The sequence below is a fragment of the Benincasa hispida genome, chromosome 7 (assembly GCF_009727055.1).
Source record: "Benincasa hispida cultivar B227 chromosome 7, ASM972705v1, whole genome shotgun sequence".
NCBI classification, from domain to species: domain Eukaryota; kingdom Viridiplantae; phylum Streptophyta; class Magnoliopsida; order Cucurbitales; family Cucurbitaceae; genus Benincasa; species Benincasa hispida.
In genome coordinates this window covers 45,731,812-45,754,053 of record NC_052355.1, presented here as the reverse complement: position 1 = coordinate 45,754,053, position 22,242 = coordinate 45,731,812, and the positions used below count along the sequence as shown (strand labels likewise).

Sequence of the window (22,242 nt, the reverse complement as noted above, 5' to 3'; positions counted from 1 at the left end):
TCTTCTATTCTCAATGAGTTTCAACATTATTCCTCCAATCTTCTTTGGTTTTTGAGAGCCGCTAATTTAAGGTAAGGATTTGCTTGATTCCAATATATAATATTATATATATTCACAAAAATCTGTCCCTTCAATTTTGATTTTTTGAAATCTTAATGATGTAGGTTGGGTTGAAGAAGCTTATACCTTTAACTTTTCATTCTCTCTTTAATCCTTTTCATGTTTTTATTCATCATTCAGTAGCATTATATTTTGGTCTCTTTAATTTTTAATATAGAATATAGTTGGGGTTGGACGAAAAATAGGACCTGAAAAAAGGGAGTGACAGTGACCTGCAACAAGATGGGAATTGTAGTTTTGGATCCTAATTTTTTTCGTCAACCAACCTCTATTTTGAAATTTGGTGAAAAGGATAATATTATAACTTTTGAATGGATATGAGTATTTTTAGAACGATACATTTTTTTTTTTTAATTTAGTTTTGGATAGCTAATCATAATTTGCTATTTTTCTATGTGATGGAAGAGTTGTGCTTATGATACGAAAACTCTATTGACTTGGTATTAGAAACATTTTCAGGATTAGAGCCTTAATTCTCAATCAATAAAATTCCCAAATCAAATCAATTTCAAACCTAAATATTTGGTTAGACACGGATTACCTCAAGATCAAAGCTCTTAAGACAAAAATGTTTGACCCAGGATTTAAATACTCCACAAGATATAATGATCAATTGAATTGCAAAATTCAAGAGCTCTCTTAGCTAACTTGAAAGAAATAACGTGACCAAAATTCATCCATTCTAAAACTGTCCAACACAATCTAATGGCAATACTTTATATAGCCTCCTAGTAAAAATACTAAAATTTCATCAAAATTATTAAATAAAACATAAATAATAATTTGATGCGCTAGACGGCTCATATCAACTCCACTCAAATATTACTTAATATAGCGCCTTAAACTAAAGTAGAAGTAGGATCTTCCAAATCAATTTACTAAAGCGATTATAACTCTGATCAAGTATATGGTTCGTATATCTCACAGTCACAAAATGTAGAGACTAATTTGGAATTAATGATATAGTTTGATCTCGTAATTTCTCTAACCTAGAATGTAACTATAGTTTAGACAAAACAATAGAACTTAAAATGAGTGTGACAATGACCTACTACTCTGAAACATTTACGAAAAGTTAAGAGTAACTGTATCTTTGAAGGAATATGACTATTTGGAAAACGATAGAATTCAGAATGAAAGGGTTCGCTTTGACCGTTAAGAGTAGGTAACCCGTTCCATGTGTCTTTGTTTCTATTGCATTCTATCTCATCGTATCAAATTCTGTTCTGCTCCTTTGTTCCACAGTCTGGGTCTATTTATAACTAGCCAATTAAGAATTCTCAGATGTACTAGTACTAGCAAGTGCATCTTTGATGCAGTCATCGATTTTCCCGAGAGGTCACAACACTTTGAGATATTGTTTTCTGTTTTAGCTCCAAAGTAAAACAAAAGTATCTTCAAAACCAATTTATATAAGTATAACTGTGTGTGTCATCGAAGATGGTATTTGTTATAGTTGTTATTGAAAATGGTTGTCAAGTTTGACTTGAGAAGGTGATCACTAAAGTGCATTAGGATGAGTTGGCTAAAATAACCATGTCATTCATCAACCTTTAAAGTTTGGATCAAATATTCAGTTTAATTTTTACCGAGTCAACCTAATTCGTAATGGTGAGCCGAACTAACCGTCCGTAACCTAAGATGTCAGTAGTTTGATTATTGTTAAAGAATCACATCAAGTTCTTGTTTCTCTTCCGAACTTTCTTATCCAAGCCAAACAAAACCTCGATAAATCCCCACTCTTGTTGCTTATGTCGCTTCTTCCCACTCCTCACTCTACCAAATTCATACTCTTCATTGCCTAAAATCAGCAATGCCCTTTCAGATTCATACCAATTTGTAAGGACTCGAGAACTCCGCTCGAACCCCTATGATTGACATTGGAGAAATCTCCTCTAAACCCTATTCTACTATCATCCTCTGAATCAATTTCCAATGCCACAATCCCACTCCGTCGAAGTGACTCGGCTAAATCCCGCTGGAGCTGAAGAGGAATTTTCTTGAACCATTCAACCCCCACTCGTGTTCTTCACCTTCCGGTAACCGATGACTACTTCTTTACCATTCACTTCACCATTAATCTCCGTATTTTCGCCCAGAAAGACCCTTTTCTCGCTCAAGCTTAATCGGCCTTCCATTACTCAGAGTAAACAGTCTCTTCACTTGTCGAGTTCATGTGTAAATGTTCGCCATTTCAATTATTTTAAACATGTTTTCTCTACTTCTCGGATCTTTCGTACTGTCACTCGAAGTTCGTCAAATGGGTTTCTCGAAGATGACGAGATTCTCCCCTCTTTTGAGGAGAAGCCGGTTAAAGTTGTGCTGTTGGTTCTGTTTTGGGCATCTCTATCCCTTGCTTGGTTTGCTGCTTCTGGGGATGCCAAAGCTGCTGCTGATTCTATCAGAGCTTCGAATTTTGGCTTAAAGATCGCCAGCGCATTGCAGAGCTCAGGCTGGTCTCCTGAGGCTGTAGTATTTGCCCTTGCTACGCTTCCTGTAATTGAGCTCCGTGGGGCCATTCCTGTTGGTTACTGGTTGCATCTGAAGCCTGTAGCTCTAACCGTTCTATCCGTACTTGGGTGAGTTTTCAAAAATTAACTTCATTTTAGATTCTACACGTTCTCCCAATCTGATACTATCTTTTAAGATTAACGAATCTGCATTTGGTTTACTAAACACAATATTTCTCAACTGCCACTCCCTCTTGTGTTTCTGTAATTTTCATTTACATGGACATCAATGTTTTAAATTTAATACAAGGTGAAAGTTTCAGTTCAAATAAACAAGTAGTAATAGAATAGATTACTACAAGCTCATGCTTTATTGGTATTAAAACTGTATGTGGGCCTTTATGCTTTTCGAGGAATAGATGGTAAGTTCCATTGATGTGGAGATTTCAAACCTCAGTGTGTTCCCATGTAGACACAATCCACAATCCTCCTATGATTCAATGAAGGCCTAAATCTAGAAGTATAAGCCAAGTCCTTTAGACATTGATGGATGTTTGAAGTGAACTTTGAAATGGTTCATAAGGTTTTTGGACTAGTGAATGATGAATTTCTTTGGTCTCCTATCTTAATTTTAGTAACCACGAACTCTTCTGCATGAGTGGTTCTTAAAGTCTGATTAGATGAAATAAATAAATTGTGGGATTCAAACTGCAGGAACATGGTTCCTGTACCATTTATCATACTCTATTTGAGGAAATTTGCAACTTTCCTAGCGGGAAGGAATGCTTCTGCCTCTCAATTCCTCGATATGTTATTCAAGAGGGCCAAAGAGAAAGCTGCACCTGTTGAAGAGTTTCAGTGGCTTGGTCTAATGCTATTTGTGGCCGTACCTTTCCCTGGAACAGGAGCTTGGACTGGTGCCATAATAGCTTCCATCTTAGATATGCCATTCTGGTCAGGTGTCTCTGCAAATTTCTTTGGTGTTGTAGTGGCAGGGCTTCTGGTCAATTTGTTGGTGAATCTTGGTCTGAAGGAGGCCATTGTCACTGGAGTTATTCTTTTCATTATATCAACTTTCATGTGGAGCATTCTTCGACTGATAAGAAAAGCTTTCAGAAAATGAATTAATAGAAAAGGTTACGTATTTCTACGTCTAGTGACAATGAACCAGGTCGTGTCTGATCTTAGTCTGAATATCTTGACTTAAGACTTGTTACTTGTTAGTTTAAGTTGCAACTCTGATCAATTGATTACTCACTGTTTAAACGTGTGGAGATGATTAACTGTAGATAAGTTTGTCTTGTGAACATGTTCAGAAGAGAAACCATCCGCAAACAACTTTCATTTTTCATACTGAGCTGAGAAATGTTGTGTAAATGCTGGTGTTATAATTGTTATTTGCATGTGTAGAATTGTGAATCTTGTTCTTAAGATGTCAGTAGGAGCAAAATATAGTTGAGCTTCAAAGATTGCAAAATCATACTAGAATATTGTGGTCTGGTTTGATTTGCCAACAAGCACAGACATTTCTTTAGTTGGGGAACAAAAGTGGCAAGAAACTGAACCACCCAACACCATGGATTTGCCTTAAACTGCAATAATATATGATTGTTGACTACTTCTGTAATGATTGATGTGGGTTCACCAATCCAAGCATATTTCAATGGTTGATATGGGCTCACGAGTTGGCTCTTTGGCGTCTGTACTATGTGGCTCTGATCTTATTCTTGGGCTTGTCTTCCATTTTGTTGCATGTGTTTTTTGCTGCTGCATATCATGGGATTGCTTGTACTGCTCCAAAATGAAAGATACTGTGTCAATTTGGTTTGTATTCTCATTGCCTTAGGATATCTTCCACTATTTTGAGTTGTTCCCAGTTTTTGTTTTTGTACTTAGAGATAATAAAGGTTGGGTTTTTTTTTTTTTTGGCCTGTACAGATATGGTGCTTTGTTCTCCAAACTAAAATTTCATAGAGCTGTTTGTGACACCAACTAAAAGTTGGTGGAGTGAGTTATTATATAGCCCACTCTATGTTTAGGGCAACAAATATAATAGTGGTGTGTATAACTATTTATAATCGACAATTAAGTATAGTAAATACTATTTTAAAACTCTCTTTGCTACAGTATTTATTATTTGTCACTCATCCTCTATTTTTTTTTCTATGTTACAGTGTTTACTATTTTCTACCCAAGTAAAAATAATCTACACTCAAAATACAAACTATCATAACCTAAATTAAAATAGTCTATATCTTAAACACTAACTATTATAACCCACCGACTATTATAACTCAAATTATAATAACTACTGATTATAATAATCAATTCAATGCTTCAAACGACCCCATAGAATTTCCTTTTTGGTTTCACTGCCCTTTCTGATCAGTGTCAATCTTCTAAGTTGGGTATTGCTTTCTTCACAAATCCTCTTAAATATCTTGTTGCTCTCTTCTAATGTTGCATACATTTTTTGTTACCGGGTACTTTCGGTAGGTATTTTCATAATTTCCCTTTTCTTAGGAGATATTCGACACCAAGCCTCGAAGTTTTTATGATAAGGACTAGATATTTTTAGTGAAATTCTCCAAAACCTTAGGTTCAAATGCATCAATTCCCGTCTCTTGAAGTTAGCTTTTGTCTTTAGGACAGGCAAAAACTTTCTCAAGAATTAATGTGAGTCACTATAATCATGAAAACAGTGGTAGAATAGTTTAATCATATAGTTGAAGTTGTTATACGTTATTTTCTTCCTTCAAGTTGCTATAAATTATTTGGACTCTCATCGACACATGAATTCTTTAATACATTTAATAACACTCCTTCAATGATAATCGACCATTGATACTGATAATTTAAATGAATATGACAAAATTAAGGCTTTTAAAATAAAAGAGAAGACCACACAAACTTGAACATTTCATTTGATTAAAAAAACCTCCTAACTAATTTCAATGTTCTAAACATCAACCAACCTTCTTAAACAAAGTCAGCTAGGTAGATTAACTTTTTGTATTTTCTTTGAAATTACTCTCAGAAAATTACAGGACATTCAGTTTGATACACAAACCCCATCCTATTGCAAGAAAAATACAGGTTGCATTTATCTTTATACAACTCACCAAATTATTTAATCATAATTTGCTACGTGACAAATTTGTATTATTTTAAAAAAAAAACATTTTAATTAATCTTTATATGCATTTATTCACAAATTAAAAACCAAATCATAAAAAAGTTCGACAACATCATTACCAACTGATTGCGATGGACAAAACTACTAAATAACATGTGCCAAATTCTACCGCCTCCATTCCAACAGTAAAGATCTTCAAATCCCATCCTTGCCAGGTGTCTCCAATTACTCGCACGTGCACAATTTCTTAATCAAATAATAACTCAATTTCTTTAAACAAAACAAAATAAAATAAAATAAAAGCTTTCAGTCAATATGTTCCTGTTTCTTTAGCAGAAAAAACACCAATCTTTTAAAACCCCCCAAATGAATGGCTCAAGCAATTGTTACGTCACTGAAATGATCTCTACACGAATTTTAAGAACAAATTTCGGTAAGAGAAGGACGTGACCGAATATAGACCATAAGAGTCTGAGCTGCCATTGTCCACAAAAAGAGATTTTTTTTCCCTTAACCTTTTCTTTCATGGACGGTGATGGCTCCTTCAATCAGATTAAGGAACTGCTTTGGAAGTTCATTGCTGAGACAAAAAGGTTAATATCAAACTCAAACATATCAATAATGGAAGGTGGGAGCTGTCAGTGTCCATGAACAAGCAATGGGAGATGCCCCAAAAGTCATTTTGGCTTGTTCAAAAGCTTTTGACATCTGGGGCCATTCACAAATTAGACTTTTTACCTGCAAATTTTGACATTTTCACTTGCAACGTGATACATTAAGCTCATTAATTAGTGAAAACATTTCGTAAGGTCTTGGATGTATGATTGCATTTGAAATTCTGTGTATGATTGCTATTTTGTATTATGAATATTTCTCTCTAATAAAATTATTTGCTTCTGAACTATGGACTAGCTAACACGCCGTTAGTAAACCACGTAAATCTTTACGATGATTTTTAATGTTTACATTTTCTGTTTATTTTTTATTGTCGATTCTTAACATACCTTCACATGAAATAACATTGAAAAATCTGTTGAAATGCCTTGAAATCTAAGTTGTATTCGTATTTAAGTTACTCTTAAATCAACAATGAACCCAAAAAGGAAAGAAACCAATGAAAAATACTATAAAGGATAATACTAATTAGGAATAGATTCTAATTTACTTTAACACTTGCATTATTTACAATTTTAATCCGAAGATTAAGTGAAGTGCGCTATATAAACTCTTTAGTTATACTGTCACTTGTCACTTCTTATATGTGTAATTTTTGTATTGAAAATATAACCTGTTCATATATTTCATTCGAATCAGAAAGTTGGGTTCTTTAACTGTTTATCGATCTTGGGTTTTGCCAAAGTATTAACTTTTTTTCCCTTTTCATCTGCTTTTTGCAGTATGATATGCTTTGTGTAAATGTTTACTTTTTTCTTCTGTTTACTTGCAGAAGATTTTCTATGTTATTTCTTTGTCAAAAGGGATCTCTTTTGCTCGTTTTGAAGTGGAAAGAATTTAGAATAATCACTCAAAATGACAGTAAATGAAGTGATATTCATCACTTGCACTCATTTATTACTAATCATCAGTACACCAAAACATTTTACTGAGAATTATACTTCATATCAATAAGACCAGAAGCAGAGAGATTGATTTTCAACTGCATTACTAAGAATATTAAAGGAATCCATGAGCTCATTGGCAGAAAGTTCATCTTCTAGTTTCCCTAAGTAGCCTAATTCATCTTCTTCTTCTTGCAAGAAATTGCCTGACTTTGATTGGTTTTCCCTGGTGGGGCTCTCAGAATAAAAACCATCACTTTTGCTTGAACTTAGGCTACCTTCTTCCTGTCTGTATGACCCTAATTGCACCTTGTACAAAATTTCAGCCATTGTCTTTGTATTTGCTTTTCCAAGTTCTGTGACTGATGAATCCATGGCTTCAACTTCAACTGGTTCAAAAGAATTCTTCTTCTTCTCACTAGCAGCCCATTTATCTCTTAGTTGATCAACCTAGTAGAAAGCCATGTGAGTTTGAGATGACTTTTAATAAAAATGGTTTTAAGTGGAACACATTTTTTCGGAGTTGATCCCGCTAGTAGAAAACGTTGTAAAGTGAGATTGAGATGACTTTTGATAAAAGTGGTTTTATAATGTGATACATTTTCTCTGGGTTGATCCACATCTTAGAGAACGTCGTTAAAGTAAGTTTGAGATGACTTTTGATAAAAGTGGTTTTAAAATGGAACACATTTTCTCTAAGTTGATCCACCTAGTAGAAAACATCTTAAAGTGAGTTTGAGATGATTTTGATAAAAGTGCTTTCAAAATGGAACACATTTTCTCTAAGTTGATCCACTCAGTAGAAATCGTTTTGAAGTAAGTTTGAGATGACTTTTGATAAAAGTTGTCTTTGAGTAAAATACATCCTAATGTACTTTTAGTCGTATATTGTCGGGAGTGACAATGTTGAAATTCACTTCTTAATATACCTTTAATCGTTTAAAATCAATGATGATGGTATCAAAAACGCGAAAAGTGTAAAATAAAACATTAAGTTGATTTTGAATCATTAAAGTGAAATTTGGAAAATTTCAAAATCACTAATAAACCTACCTCTAAGTTTTGGAATGCAAACACAAAGTGGATAATGAATGAGAATGGGACTGAAACTAAACGACAATGAAGATAAAATCTAAACAGATCTGAAGTTTTAAATGCATAAACAGAGTCCATACCTCTGCTTTCAGTTCTTGATTCACCTTGAGAAGACTGTCAAAATCATTCTTAAGCTTATCATATTCAACACTCAAAGATTCATAATCACTCTCAATTCTTTTGGTTTTGGATCGAGCTCTTCGATTCTGAAACCAAACTGCAACTTGACGAGGCCGCAAACCAATCTCCTCAGCAATTTGAACTTTCCTCTCATGTTCAAGCTTGATCTCATCATTAAAATTCTTCTCAAGCAACCGAACTTGATCCACTGTGAGCCTTCTTTTCTTTCCACCTTGGTTTCCTTCTCCTTTCATGGAAGAGCAAAAATCAGACACCAAAAAACAGGGGAGAGAAGAAGCTTCAGCTTTTGGTAGAAAATGGGTTGTTTCAGAATCCATAATTGGGAAACGGGTACATTTGGGATTCTGAAATGAGGCTAAAAAGTCCAAGCTTTTAGCTTTTTTTTGGTTGAACAAGTGAGAAAAATGGAGGTCTGAAATGAAGGAATGTGTGTGGATTGGTATGATAATGTGGAAAGTTTTAGGGATGGAGAGAGAGAGATCACACTCATCAACTCATGCAAATTATATAAACAAGTGTTGCAAAAACATAAGGACAAAGATGGAGGAAAAAGCTAAGTTGCAGAAGTTTGGTGAGTTGGCTTGCTTATAGACATAGACGGGCAGAGAGAAGAGGAGAGAGATATTTGAATTTTTGCTGTCTACAAGAAAACAATGCCCCTCGTGTTAAAATTACACCAAAAGAATGCGAGAAAAATTATATAAGATTCAAATTAGGTTAAATTACAAAAGTAACCTAAAAAAATATACATATAAGTTTCAATATTATCTTTTCAACTTCTATTAACTATTCAAAATTATCATTGTAGTATGGATTTTTTAAATACTTCTTACAAAAACTGACACCTGATCGGTGTGGTAGTGATCTAGGATGAAAATTTGGATCGCCATATTATTTTAGATCATTATCACATCATTTCATGTTTTGGTTTATATCTAAAATTATAAAGAATTTCTATTTTAAGTATAGTTTTGAAACATTTATAAAAATTTTTGGGTAATATTGCAACTTTTAAGGCATAAAGGTATTTTTGAAAAACAAGAGTCAATGTTTAGGGAAATTTTCTATAATTTAGCCTTCAAATTACGAGTTTATCCCATTTCTTTTTAAGTATGTCGTTGATGAGACTTTTAGATTATGTCTAATATAATAGATACCTAAACTTTAAAAGATTTATATATGTATTTTTTTAAAAAAAATCATTTTTAAACCTATTACATATGTGAGACTTAGAAAATGTAGAATAAGTTAAGACTACATTAGATACAAAATTTAAATTATAGACAACTTCGAAAATTTGGAATTAAAATATTGAACACTTTAAAGTTCAAAACCTATTAAATAAAATTTAAATACATGTAATGGATTCTTTAACATTTAAATAAAGACAACTTCAAAAATTCAAGGACCAAACTTTTTTAATAGACATTTCTACAATTTCTACAATCGTATTATATTTTTCAGATACCAGATTCTTGTCCTTATCAAGTTGACATAGAGTATAAGTTGTATTCTCACAACAATATTAAATCATTGTAACTTAAAGTCTAGAACATACTTGAAAATCTTAAATCTTAAATTTTAAGATGAAATCCATCTAACTATCAAAATCTAGAGATTAAATTCGTAATTTAACCTCCATTTTTTTTTCTTTAAGAGTGCTTTGGCTATTTATACTATCCCTACACTTCAATCATATGATTTTGATATCTTATCATGAATGCTGGCCTTGGTCCCTCCCATTGACATTAAGTGGCAGTTCATTAATAATATATGAACTGTTAAAGCAGCAATCACAAAACAATGGGCCCAAAGGCTATCTTTTACTTGCTCCCAAGAATGGACTGCATTACATGATGTCTAAAAACTTGATGGATGGAGCCAAATTATATAGCACAAGGGCCACCTAATTTTTAAAAAAGTATTTTTCAATGGCTTTATAGAACAGAGCCAATCTCTTTTACAAGAGTCTAGAAATTTGTTGCAAAAAATTTGATTTACACTGTGGAAGCGAAAAAAAGACTGTGACTTTGTGTTATACCATCCCACTGCCTTTGATTTTAAATCACTAAAGATTGTGGAATATTGGCTAACTTTATGTTAACATCAAAAGAAAAGGAAAAAGAAAAGCAAAACAACTACTTTCCATATTACTTTTGCTTTTTCTTCTTGACCGATCTTGATTGAGTGCGAAACAACTATCACCAAAATGTATAAACTTGCTTCTTCTATTAAAGACTACTTTTTTTTTCTCTCTTCTTCATAGAGTTTAGTATGTTAATTATGTTAGAAATTAGAATTATAGAGCCTAATTCAACAATAGATACAAAATTATAATAAGTTTTTTTAGTGTAAAATTGTAGTATAAAAGTTGGAGAAATTTAGGACCGGTTTTGGTAAACAATCTAGATTATGTTTTATGTATTCATCCATCTGAATTTTTCTTTTGAAAATTTTTTAAAAAAAATTTTGTGATCTAATTAAATAATGCACATTATGAAAAACAACATTTTTATATTTTCAATATATCTCGATTTTGAATTTAAAATTTTAAAACATAGAATTATATTTAAAAAGATTAAGTATAGTATTTTATTTAATAAACTCAACTGATTTTTGTTAAATTAAAATATGTATTATAAATTAGGCTAATTGTTTTAAATGAACATAAGTCTCGGAAATATTTTCAAATATACCAAAACGTCAATTTCTATCAATGAAAAATTTGCCTAGCACAGATTGATAATAACATTTTATTATATTTATAAATAAGTTGAATCATTTTTCTAGATTTCAAAACAACCATATAAATTATATAATATTACAAAGTAATTAGTAATTATACAAAAACCTTAATATAAAGTATATTCATTATTTAATTAACAAGTTTGTATTAACCTTAGTGGTAATTGCAACTAGTCTCATGATTATAATATAGTATAAAAAATAATTATTTAAATTGAAATCTAACCTTTATATCTACTACCAAACACGTGTCTAAAGAAATAGACTTTGTTTTCATTCAATTTCTTATTTCAAATTTATGTTTTCAAGTTGCCTATCAAACAAATTCTTAAACCCCGTTTAGAAATTGTTTAGTTTTTTAAAATCTAGCTTAAAACTACTACTTTAACCTATAAATTTCTTTGTTTTATTATTCACTTTCCACTAATGTTTTCACAAACCAGACCAAAATTTGAAAACTAAGAAAACGTAGGCTTCGTTTGATAACCATTTTGTTTTTTATTTTTGGTTTTTGAAAATGAAGTTTATTTCCTCTTCATTTCTTATAATAATTTGTATATTTCTTAAGTACAATAGTTGAGTTCATAGCCAAATTCCAAAAACAATTGTTTTAGTTTTCAAAATTTGGCTTGATCTTTTAAACCATTTGAGAAAAAGGAATAACAAATGAAGATATTTAGAGGTGGAAGTAATGTTTATAGACATAATTTTCAAAAACAAAAAGTCAAAACTAATGCCTCGTTTGGTAACTATTTGGTTTTTTATTTTTGTTTTTGAAAATTAAGCATATTTCATTCACGTTTCTTACAATGATTTGCATATTTCTTTAGTATAGTAGTTGAATTCTTAGTCAAATTCCAAAAACAAAAACATTTTGAAAGTTATTTTTTTTAGTTCTTAAATTTTGGTTTGGGTTTTTAAAACATTGGTGAAGAGTAGTTAACAAATGAAAAAATTTGGAGGTAGAAGTAATGTCCATAAGCTTAATTTTCAAAAACAAAAATAAAAAACAAAATAATTACCAATCGGAGCCTAAATGATTATTAAACGAGGCATAGTTTTCAATTTTTTTAAAAAAATTTGATTAAAAATTAAGTGTTTCCTTAAATAATATGAAAATCATAATATAGAATTCAGGAGAAAAGAAACATGAATTTCATCCTTAATATTTTGGTGTTCGTACGAAGGAAGGGTGCATTAAGAAAGCAAGCATTGTGGTAGGAGAGGATTTTTGTCAAATCAATAACTTGATTTTTATTGATTTTAAAATTTCAACTTGAAATTAAATAGAGGAAGGCCATATAAATTATCAAGCGTGTTATGTTATCTTCAATTTGATTTGATTTGTTTTTTTCAAAAAAATAAATAATTGATTTGATTTGTATTTTTAATTTGATGAAAGACAAACCAAGAAAATATAAAAAAGAACTTAACTATAGACCTTTCATTATAATGAGTTATTGTAAGATAGGGCTACCACTTCAAACTTTTCATAGCATTAGAGGAAAAGTACAAAGAAAATCAAAAGAATATTCCATAAATCCATAAAGGAAAGGAAGATCTCATATTGTTAGGAGTGTTGATTATTCTTACATTTGTTGTTTTGATTTTTGTTTTACTTTATATGTACTCTTTTAGTATGATAAAATATCATGTATACATAATAATGAATAAAAATAGTGTTTAAGTCAACTTGGATCGTCAAATCGAGAATAACTCAATAAACATTCGAGTGTGCTAGAAACTCGTGGTTCGAATTTTCCTACCTAAATTGTATTAAAAGAAAAAATTAATTCTGATTAATTTTTCTAGTTTAGAAATCTATTTCTAAGATGTCTGATGTTTAATTGAGTTATACTAATAAATTTCAGTTTCAAAATTAATTTGAAGCAAGTTAAAAATATATATCAATATTTCTTTATATTTTTTTTATATTACAAATAATTTTCACTGTTAAACTACTTTTTGTAATATATGTATATTTTTCTAATTTCGAGAAAAAAAAACCTTCTAAAATGACAAAATCAATTAAAATTTATGGTCTAAAGTATGAATTGTATTAGGATAATCCAAATATAATATAATTGATTATTGACTAAAATAACGGAGGTTTGAATCTAAATTGAATTCTTCTCCTCCATTTATACAGTAATATTATAATAATCTGAAATGGAGAACATATTATTATCTTATTATTTAAAGAAAAAACATGTTTAGTGCTCAGCAATTTAATAATCTAAAATGCTTAACCAAACCCCATTAAATCTTACAAACCTTTCACTCTTGAAGCTAAGAAATTTTAAACTACAAAAATTAAATCATTATATAATGCATTAAAACTTAACAAATAAGTTCTCGTTTAGTAACCATTTAGATTTTGCTTTATAACTATTTTGTTTTTTATTTTTGTTTTAAAAATTAAGTTTATAGGCACTACTTCCACCTTCAAATTTCTTCCATTATTATTTACTTTTCACCAATGGTTTAAAAAACCAAATCAAATTTTAAGAACTAAAAAAAGTAGCTTTCAATTTTTTTTTTTGTTTTTTAAATTTGGTTAACAATTCAGCTATTGTTGTAAGAAATGTAAATGAAATAAGCTTAATTTTAAAAAAACAAGAACAAAAAACTAAATAGTTATCAAACGAGATTTTAGTTTTTTGTTTTTGTTTTTGAAAATTAAGTCTATTTCTTCCACAATTTTTACAATAATTTTGCATCTTTCTAAAGTACAATGGTTGAATTCTTATCCAAATTCAAAAAACAAAAACAACTCTTTGAAAGCTTTTTTTTTTAGTTCTTAAAATTCGGCTTGGTTTTTTAAACCATTGATAAAAAGTAGATAATAAATGAAAAAATTTAGAGATAGAAGTAGTGTCCATAGGTTTAATTTTCAAAAACAAAAACAAAAAACAAAATAGTTGAAAAACGAGGCCTAAACAATTATAATTTTAGCCAAAGTTAATTTAGCTCAACGACAATTGACATGTATTTCTTCCCTTGAATTTCTCTTCCATACAAGGGATGTGAACTAGGGTTAGGAAGCCCTCGCTCTTTCCGGCGCCCTTTCCGGAGTTTGTGTTCCGCCGGACTACTTTCATATTAGAGTATAAAGTAAACATGAACTCCGGAAAGGGCGAGGGCTTCCTAGAGACTAGATATCTCATTGCCATCATCATTGTACAACAATACAGTTACAATTTAAACTACATTAATTTTTCTTAGTTTAGCAATTTGTAAAAATCAGTTGAATAATGTTGAAATTGACAACTAAATCCACAAAATTGATAGAAAAATAATTAGATACTATATTTTATGGGACAAACATGTCTTTTCCTAAACTAACCTGAGCTAAAATGACATAATGTATAATGAAAAAAGTTTATAGTACTACAAATAAGGATAGAAATTTTCTTAGAATTATCAACTTCGAGTAAGATATTTGATTCCCCACTCCATATATTGTTTGAAAAAATGTGTCTTTTTGTAAAACGGAAAAATATGAGATTTTTATATAGATGGACCTTAAAGATAAAAATTAGCCCAAGGTTTAAAAATTAATGAATTGTGGTCTTTTGTTTGCATCAACATCATGTGAAATTACTGTTTTTACCCAAGAATGCACACGTCAAGATTTTTGCTCTAGCTCTTTCTATCCCCTTCTCAATTTGCTTTTCAATGGTCCTAAATCTTCTCGCTTCTCGCTTCTGGCTCCTTCTAATCTTCTTAATTCGCTTTTCTTATAGTAAGAAATCTTAAAGTGTTAATTTTATATGATGTTGAAGAATAAAATTCCATTATTTTTAAATTTAGGGCTAATTTTCATTTGGCCAAGGAAAGGCCTATTGGTCGGTGGGCACAATTATGATTTGCTCCCTGCCATTAAAACAAAGCATTTCTCTCCCAAACCATTGGTTTTTTCGGTTTTGTTCTCGCTTTGCTCCACACAGTCAAAAAAGATATATCAGATGGTTGTGATTGCTGCATTTGGACTATTCCTACTTTGATTAGTACTTATGAGCAGCTTACGGAACGTAGTAAAGCACCCAACAATTGCTTTGATCGATTCCTTTATCATGCTCAAAGATCTCAAACAAATCCACACCCAATTGCTCATTAATGACCTTTCGAATGATGGGCAACTTTTAAGTCAATTTGTTGCATCCATTGCCCTAAAATACCCCACCAATCTATTGTATTCTAATCAAATTTTGGACCAATGTGCCGACCCAACCTTATTTGCCTTAAACTCCATGATCAGAGCCTATTCCAAAAGCTTGACCCCACACAAAAGCTCCCAGTTTTACAACAAATTTCTCCAATCCAATGATGTTATGTTACCAGACAATTACACTTTCAATTTTCTAGTTCGAACTTGCGCCTAATTGTCTGGTTGTGAAGTGGGTCCAACTATTTATGGTGCACCTATCACCATGGTTTTGAATTTGACCCACATGCTCAAAGTGGGTTAATCTTTATGTATGCTAAAATGGGTTGTTTGAGTTCATGTTATCGTGTGTTTTAATTAGTTTAGGAGCTAGATATAATCTGTCTGACGGCTATGGTGAGTGCTTGCGCCAAACGCGGTGATACTAATTTTGCACGAGACCTGTTCGTAATGCCTCAGAGGGATTCTATGTCATAGAATTTTATGATTGCTGGTTATGCACAAAGGGGGCAATCAAGGGAAACTTTGAATCTGTTAGCTTATGCAAATGGATGGTTTCAAGGTTAATGAGGTGTATATGGTTTTGGTTTTAACATCCTGCACTCACTTGGGTGCACTAGACCAAGGAAGATGGGCACGTGTGTCACGGTCATGCTTGTCCAGGGCCTGTTACACGTGGCCGCATGCCCAATCTGACCCCCTTTTATCATGCTTTCATGCTATGTATTTCATTAGTTAAGTTAGTTTGCTTTCCTTGTACTTTTGTTGTAAGTGACTGCTCGCCTTTTTGCATATGCAAGGGTGCTAATTGGCTTTTTGTTCAAAATGCACTATATGAGGATAAGACTAACCATCACTTCCCCATACCTAGATTACTATGTTATAAAGCCGTTGTTGTTGCTCATTACTTTCTAGCCTACTACAATCTCTCTCTTCTCTATTCATACATTCAAAAATGCTTGCGAAAACCTTTTTCTCCAAACCCATTTTCTAAAAATGTTTTCCCTAAAACAAAGATGGAGGTTGCGAGAGGCACCCGATGTGTCATTGGCGTTCTGTATTTGAATTGGCTGACTTGTTTGTGAGTGGAAACAAGTGCCGCACAATCACTAAGGGAAGCTTTCGAAAGTGCGATTGTGACAGTTAGTATCATAGCCAAGTCAGCTCACAGGAGGAAAATTCAGTAAACATGTCGGCAACAAAGAACTTGAACAAGTCCCATGTGGACAGGCTAGTAGAGATGGAAGAAAAAATGCTCTACTTGAGGGAAGTCCCTGATAGTATTCGTTTCTTGGAAACTCGATTGCAAGAAGTTGCCGAGAAAGTCGATAGAATTGATGCGCTAGTTGGCCACTTAGACGGGTTACCCATCAGAGAACAGATGATGAGGGTGGAGACCCTACAGACAAAAGCTACACGATCCGGCAGTTTTGAGTGTGGGGATAGCTCAACGGGCTCTGTTGCCCACATAGAGGAGTACGTTGAAGAGTTGGACGACTCCCAGAAAGCAATAATTTAGATGGTAACTGATCTATCAAAAGATTTTTTATCGGCCTTTAACATCTTCAAAGCCGAGATTGTGGATGTGACTGCGAGAGTGAATCTCACCATCTGAGCTGTAGGAAACCAGGCCCTATTTGAGGGAGTAATTCAAGTGAGCAGGATAAAGATTCTGGAACCAAAACCCTTCTGTAGGGTGTGGGAGGCGAAGGCTATAGAGAACTTTATCTTCGACCTTGAGCAATATTTCAAGGCGATGAACACCGTGACAAAGGAGTCAAAAGTCTCGCTAGCGAACATGCATCTAAATGAGGATGCAAAACTGTGGTGGAGATCACGATTTGTGGGCATGCAAGAAGGGCGTTGTATGATAGATACCTAGGATAAATTGAAACAAGAACTTCGTTCGCAGTTCTTTCCTGAGAATGTTGAGATTTTAGCCCGACGAAAACTCTGAGAGTTGAGACATACGGGCAACATCCGAGATTATGTGAAGCAATTTGCGGGACTTATGTTAGACATACATGAAATGTCTGAGAAAGACAAAGTTTTCTGTTTTGTCGAAGGGTTGAAACCATGGGCAAAGTCGAAGCTGTATGAACAGAGAGTACAAGACCTCTCTTTTGCCTATGCGGTAGCGGAACGATCATATGACCTTAGCACAGACTCTCAAGATGCGAGGAAGCAGCCAACTTTTTCAAATGGTGTGAATAAAAATAGTCGTTCAAGCCCTCCCAGACCTGGGAGAGGAGATAAGAACACCGGGGAAGGGGGGGACTGTAAGCCTTTCCAACCGAGATCAGGGAACAATTGGTGAGGGCCGCCACAACAGTATAAGAGCTACAATTGTCCACTTTCCTGCTTCATATGTAGAGGACCACACAGAGCGGGCGAATGTTCGAATCGAACTTCTTTTAATGCCTTCCAAACCACGTTGGCTATAAGCTCAAAAGACTAGGCTGAGAAAGGCGAAGCTAAAATTAAGTCGGCCATAGAGAGTGAAAATCCCAGGATGGGGCCATTGAAATTCTTGTATGCACTCCAAAAGAAGATGAGAGAGATGAAGAAGCCGTTGGAGAGAGAACTCATGTATGTGGATGCTTAGGTTAACCAGAGATTGGCTAAGAGCACCATGGTCGACTCTAGGGCAACCCACAACTTCATGACTGAAACAGAGGCCCGTCGTCTGAACTTAACCTGGGAAGAGACGCAGGGAAGATGAAATTCATGAACTCTGCGGCCTTGCCTATTACGATAATAGCGAAGAGAATGCCAGTGAAGTTATGGGACTGGAAAGGCCTCGTTGACTTTGTAATTGTTAAGATGGACGATTTTGGCATAGTGTTGGGGATGGAATTTTTACTCGAACACAAAGTTATACCAATGCCCCTCGCCAAGTGCCTAGTAATTGCTGAATCTATGCCTACCATAGTTCAAACCAGTATTAAACAGCCGAATGGTGCAAGAATGATCTCAACCCTCCAACCGAAAAGAGGCCTTGCCCACGATGAACCCATGTTCAAGGCCATTCCGATTGAATCAATCGAGACTGTAGAAGAGAAAGTCCCCAGAGACATCCTGTGTGTCCTAGAAGAGGATTGTGATGTTACGCCCGATAGTTTGCACAAATCTTTGCCTCTATAGAGGGGAAATGACCATGAAATCGAGCTACTACTAGGGGTGAAGCCGCTCGCCAAGAATGCATGTCGTATGGTCCCACTAGAGTTAGCCGAACTCCGAAAGCAGTTAGACGAGCTGTTGGATACAGGGTTTATTAGACCAGCAAAAGCCCCTTATGGGGCTCCAGTGTTGTTTCAAAAGAAGAAAGATGGAAGCCTTCGGCTATGCATTGACTATCGAGCTTTGAACAAGTTCATTGTTTGTAACAAGTACCCCCTTTCCATCATCACAAACTTATTTGATCGGCTTCACGGCGTTAGATATTTCTCGATGGACTTATGGTTGGGGTACTATCAGGTTCGAATTGTTGAAGGAGACGAACCAAAGACGACCTGCGTTACGAGGTATGGGGCCTTCGAATTTCTCGTGATGCCGTTTGGCCTCACCAATGCTCCGGTAACTTTCTATACACTGATGAATCAGGTGTTTCATGAATACCTCGACAAATTTGTCGTAGTATATCTGGACGATATCGTGGTCTACAGTACCTCAATGGAAGATCATCGATACCATCTCCAACTAGTCTTCGAAAAATTGAGAAAGAACCAGCTATACGTAAATAGAGAGAAGTGCTTCTTTGCTCACGAGCGCATAAATTTCCTTGGCCACGTGATTGAATGTGGTCGAATAGGCATGGAAGAGGGTAAGGTTTCTACTATCAGAGATTGGAAGGTGCCCACGTCCGTGACTCCTGGAGTTAAGACAATTACTATAGGCGGTTCGTAGAAGGATTCTCCAAAAGAGTAGGACCATTGACCGGGTTGTTAAAGAAAGATAATCATTGGAGTTGGACTCTTGAATGTCAAGCCGCCTTCGAGGGCTTGAAGAAAGTGATGATTGAAGGATCGGTCCTCGGGATTTCCAACATGTCCAAACCTTTTGAAGTTGAGATAGATGCTTTTGACTTTACGTTGGGTGGTGTTCTTCTTCAAGACGAACACCTCATCGCGTATGAGAGTAGAAAACTAAATGAGGCGGAGCGAAGGTATGCAGCCTCCGAGAAAGAGATGTTGGCAGTAGTTCATTGCCTGAGGGCCTGAAGACAGTATCTCTTAGAGGCCAAATTCGTGGTCAAAATAGATAATAGCTCCATTTGCCACTTTTTTAATCAGCCGAAATTATCGTCAAAGCAGGCACGATGGCAGGTGTCTTTGGCAGAATTTGATTTCCAGTTTGAACATAGACTGGGGAAAAGCAATCAAGCGGTTGACGCCCTTAGCCGAAAGAGTGAGCATGCGGCCCTGGGTATGCTCGCGCATCTGAAAGCAAGTACGTTGAGTGGAACAGTGCGTGAAACTATCAAAGCACACTTGGAAAATGATACATCGATTCAAGCCATTATGCAGTTGGCCAAAGAAGAGAAGACACACCAGTTTTGGGTTGAAGATGACCTACTATACACTAAGGGAAACTACCTCTACATTCCCCGATCGGGAGCTACGAAGATCGCTAATGAAAGAGTAACACGACACACCATGGGCAGGACATAATGGTTGGCAGAGAACGTATGCGCTATTAAAACATGGTTACTATTGGTCGAGCCTTCGAGACGATGTCATGCAATTTACCAAGACTTTCTTTCTCTGCCAATAAGATAAAGTCAAAAGGGCGAAATTAGCGGGTCTGCTGGAGCCCCTACTTGTGCCTTTTAGACTGTGAGAGAGTGTGTCCCTCGACTTCATCACCCACTTACCCAAAGTTGGAGAGTTTGAATCGATCCTTGTTATCATTGATCGATTCTCAAAATATGCCACATTTATCCCAATGCCAAAGATGTGTACAATTGTGATGACTGCCCAATTGTTTTTCAAATACGTGGGGGAGAATGTCATGGTCATGCTTGTCCAACACCTGTTGCCCATGGTCGCATGCCCAATCCAACCCCTTTTTATCATGCTTTCATGTTATGTATTTCATTAGTTAAGTTAGTTTTCTTTCCTTGTACTTTTATTGTAAGAGGCCGCTCGCATGTTATGTATTTCATTAGTTAAGTTAGTTTTCTTTCCTTGTACTTTTATTGTAAGAGACCGCTCGCCCTTTTGCATATGCAAGGGTATCAGTTGGCTTTTTGTTCAGAATGCACTATATGGGGATAAGACTAACCATCACTTCCCCATACCCAGTGTAGTATATTATAAAGCCGTTGTTGTTCCTCATTGCTTTCTAACCTACTATAATCTTTCTCTTCTCTATTCATACATTCAAATATTCTTGCGAAAACCTTTTTCTCCAAACCTGTTTTCTAAAATCTTTTTCCCTAAAACGAGGATGGAGGTTGCGAGAGGCACCCGGTGTGTCATCGACGTTTCGTATTTGAATTGGTTGGCTTGTTTGTGAGCAGAAACAAGTGTCGCACAATCGTTAAGGGAAGCTTTTGAAAGTACGATTGTGACACATGCTTATATAGAATGGAACAAGATTCAGATGACTGTCAATCTGGGTACTATACTTGTTGATATGTATTTCAAATGTGAAAGTGTTGATAAGGCCATGGTGGTATTTTGGCAAATGAATGAAAAGAATGTTTATAGCTGAAGTAGTGCCAAAGGTGGACTTGCCATAAATGGTTATGGCTAGAGGTGTCTTAAATTGTTTTTACTTTATAAAATGAGAAGGAATTAACCCTAATGAAATCACATTCATTCCTGTTCTTAGATGTGGTAGTGTGGTTGGATTCATCGACGAAAGTCGTTCACATTTCAACTCAATGAAAAGAGACCATGGCATTGAACCGCACCTCAAGCACTATGGTCGAAAAGGGTGAATAGATGAGTCTCTAAACTTCATCACCACCAAGCCTTTTAAGCCACATGCGGGTGCTTGGGGAGCTTTGCTCAATGCCTATTCGATTCATCAATGAAGATCGTTCATATTTCGACTCAATGATGTAGGTCCACATCTTTGTAGATCTACATCATTCCCAATGAGTAGGATATCATCCAGATATAACACGAAGAAAGTTAGTGAACTATTGATGATCTTCTTGTAGACACAATGTTCATCAACATTTTGGTTAAAGCCATAAAACTTGATCGTAATATCAAATCTTATATTTCAAAGATCGAGATACTTGTTTCAATCCATAAATGGATCGATTAAGCTTGCAAATCATTTGCTCTTAACCTTGTTTAATGATGGATTAATCATGAAAACAAGTGAGATAGTTTGCAACCTATAGGTTTTACCTCATCAAGTTGATTTATAAGATTTCAGACCGAATAGAAGTACATAGACTCTATTTCGAGATCCATGGTCTTAACCCATTCATCTCGGTCCACATCATTCATTGCCTGGTTATAGGTAAATGGATCCTCAATGTCGTCATTTGATATGATGGTTAGAGCTTCTGTAACGAGTAGGTGGATTTAGAACCTTCCCACTATGTTGAGGCATCCTCAATCGTTGAAGTGGATGTGCTTAACTAGATGAATCAACATCAATAACTTTTGTTGATGTACTAACCTCTTCAACAACTCTTGTTGAAGTTTAGTTTTACTGGAAAGCTCATTCAACACGATTTTACTGTGCGGTTTATGCTCCTTGATGTGGTCCTCTTTAAAAAATATATTCTTTGTCAACACAAATACTTTATTTTTTTAGGATCATAGAAGAAACCACCTCTCGTTTCCTTAGGATAGCCTACAAATA

The 22,242-nt window shown here is 34.4% G+C and overlaps 2 protein-coding genes and 1 pseudogene across 2 annotated transcripts; 2 read left to right on the top strand and 1 right to left on the bottom strand.

Moving 5' to 3' along the window:
- The first annotated feature begins 1,579 nt into the window (after nucleotides 1–1,579).
- On the top strand, nucleotides 1,580–3,992 carry LOC120082205. Its single transcript, XM_039037481.1, has 2 exons — nucleotides 1,580–2,699; nucleotides 3,285–3,992. Exons 1-2 carry the CDS (start codon nucleotides 2,167–2,169, stop codon nucleotides 3,691–3,693), a joined length of 942 nt encoding a protein of 313 aa, XP_038893409.1. The 5' UTR covers nucleotides 1,580–2,166; the 3' UTR covers nucleotides 3,694–3,992.
- Nucleotides 3,993–7,237: 3,245 nt separating this feature from the next.
- Nucleotides 7,238–9,154, bottom strand: LOC120081713 (homeobox-leucine zipper protein ATHB-54). The gene is made up of 2 exons (XM_039036804.1): nucleotides 8,441–9,154; nucleotides 7,238–7,715 (listed from the first exon to the last, which is right to left on the bottom strand). Exons 1-2 carry the CDS (start codon nucleotides 8,816–8,818, stop codon nucleotides 7,329–7,331), a joined length of 765 nt encoding a protein of 254 aa, XP_038892732.1. The 5' UTR covers nucleotides 8,819–9,154; the 3' UTR covers nucleotides 7,238–7,328.
- Nucleotides 9,155–15,262: 6,108 nt separating this feature from the next.
- On the top strand, nucleotides 15,263–21,454 carry LOC120081244 (annotated as a pseudogene).
- Nucleotides 21,455–22,242: the final 788 nt, after the last annotated feature.

Excerpts from the sequence above, each read along its gene's own strand:
- LOC120082205 (XM_039037481.1), top strand. The coding sequence starts at position 2,167 with ATGACTACTTCTTTACCATTCACTTCACCATTAATCTCCGTATTTTCG. Across the intron at positions 2,700-3,284 it reads ACCGTTCTATCCGTACTTGG|GAACATGGTTCCTGTACCAT; the intron begins GTGAGTTTTCAA and ends TTCAAACTGCAG.
- LOC120081713 (XM_039036804.1), bottom strand. The coding sequence starts at position 8,818 with ATGGATTCTGAAACAACCCATTTTCTACCAAAAGCTGAAGCTTCTTCT. Across the intron at positions 7,716-8,440 it reads ATCAAGAACTGAAAGCAGAG|GTTGATCAACTAAGAGATAA; the intron begins GTATGGACTCTG and ends GCTTTCTACTAG.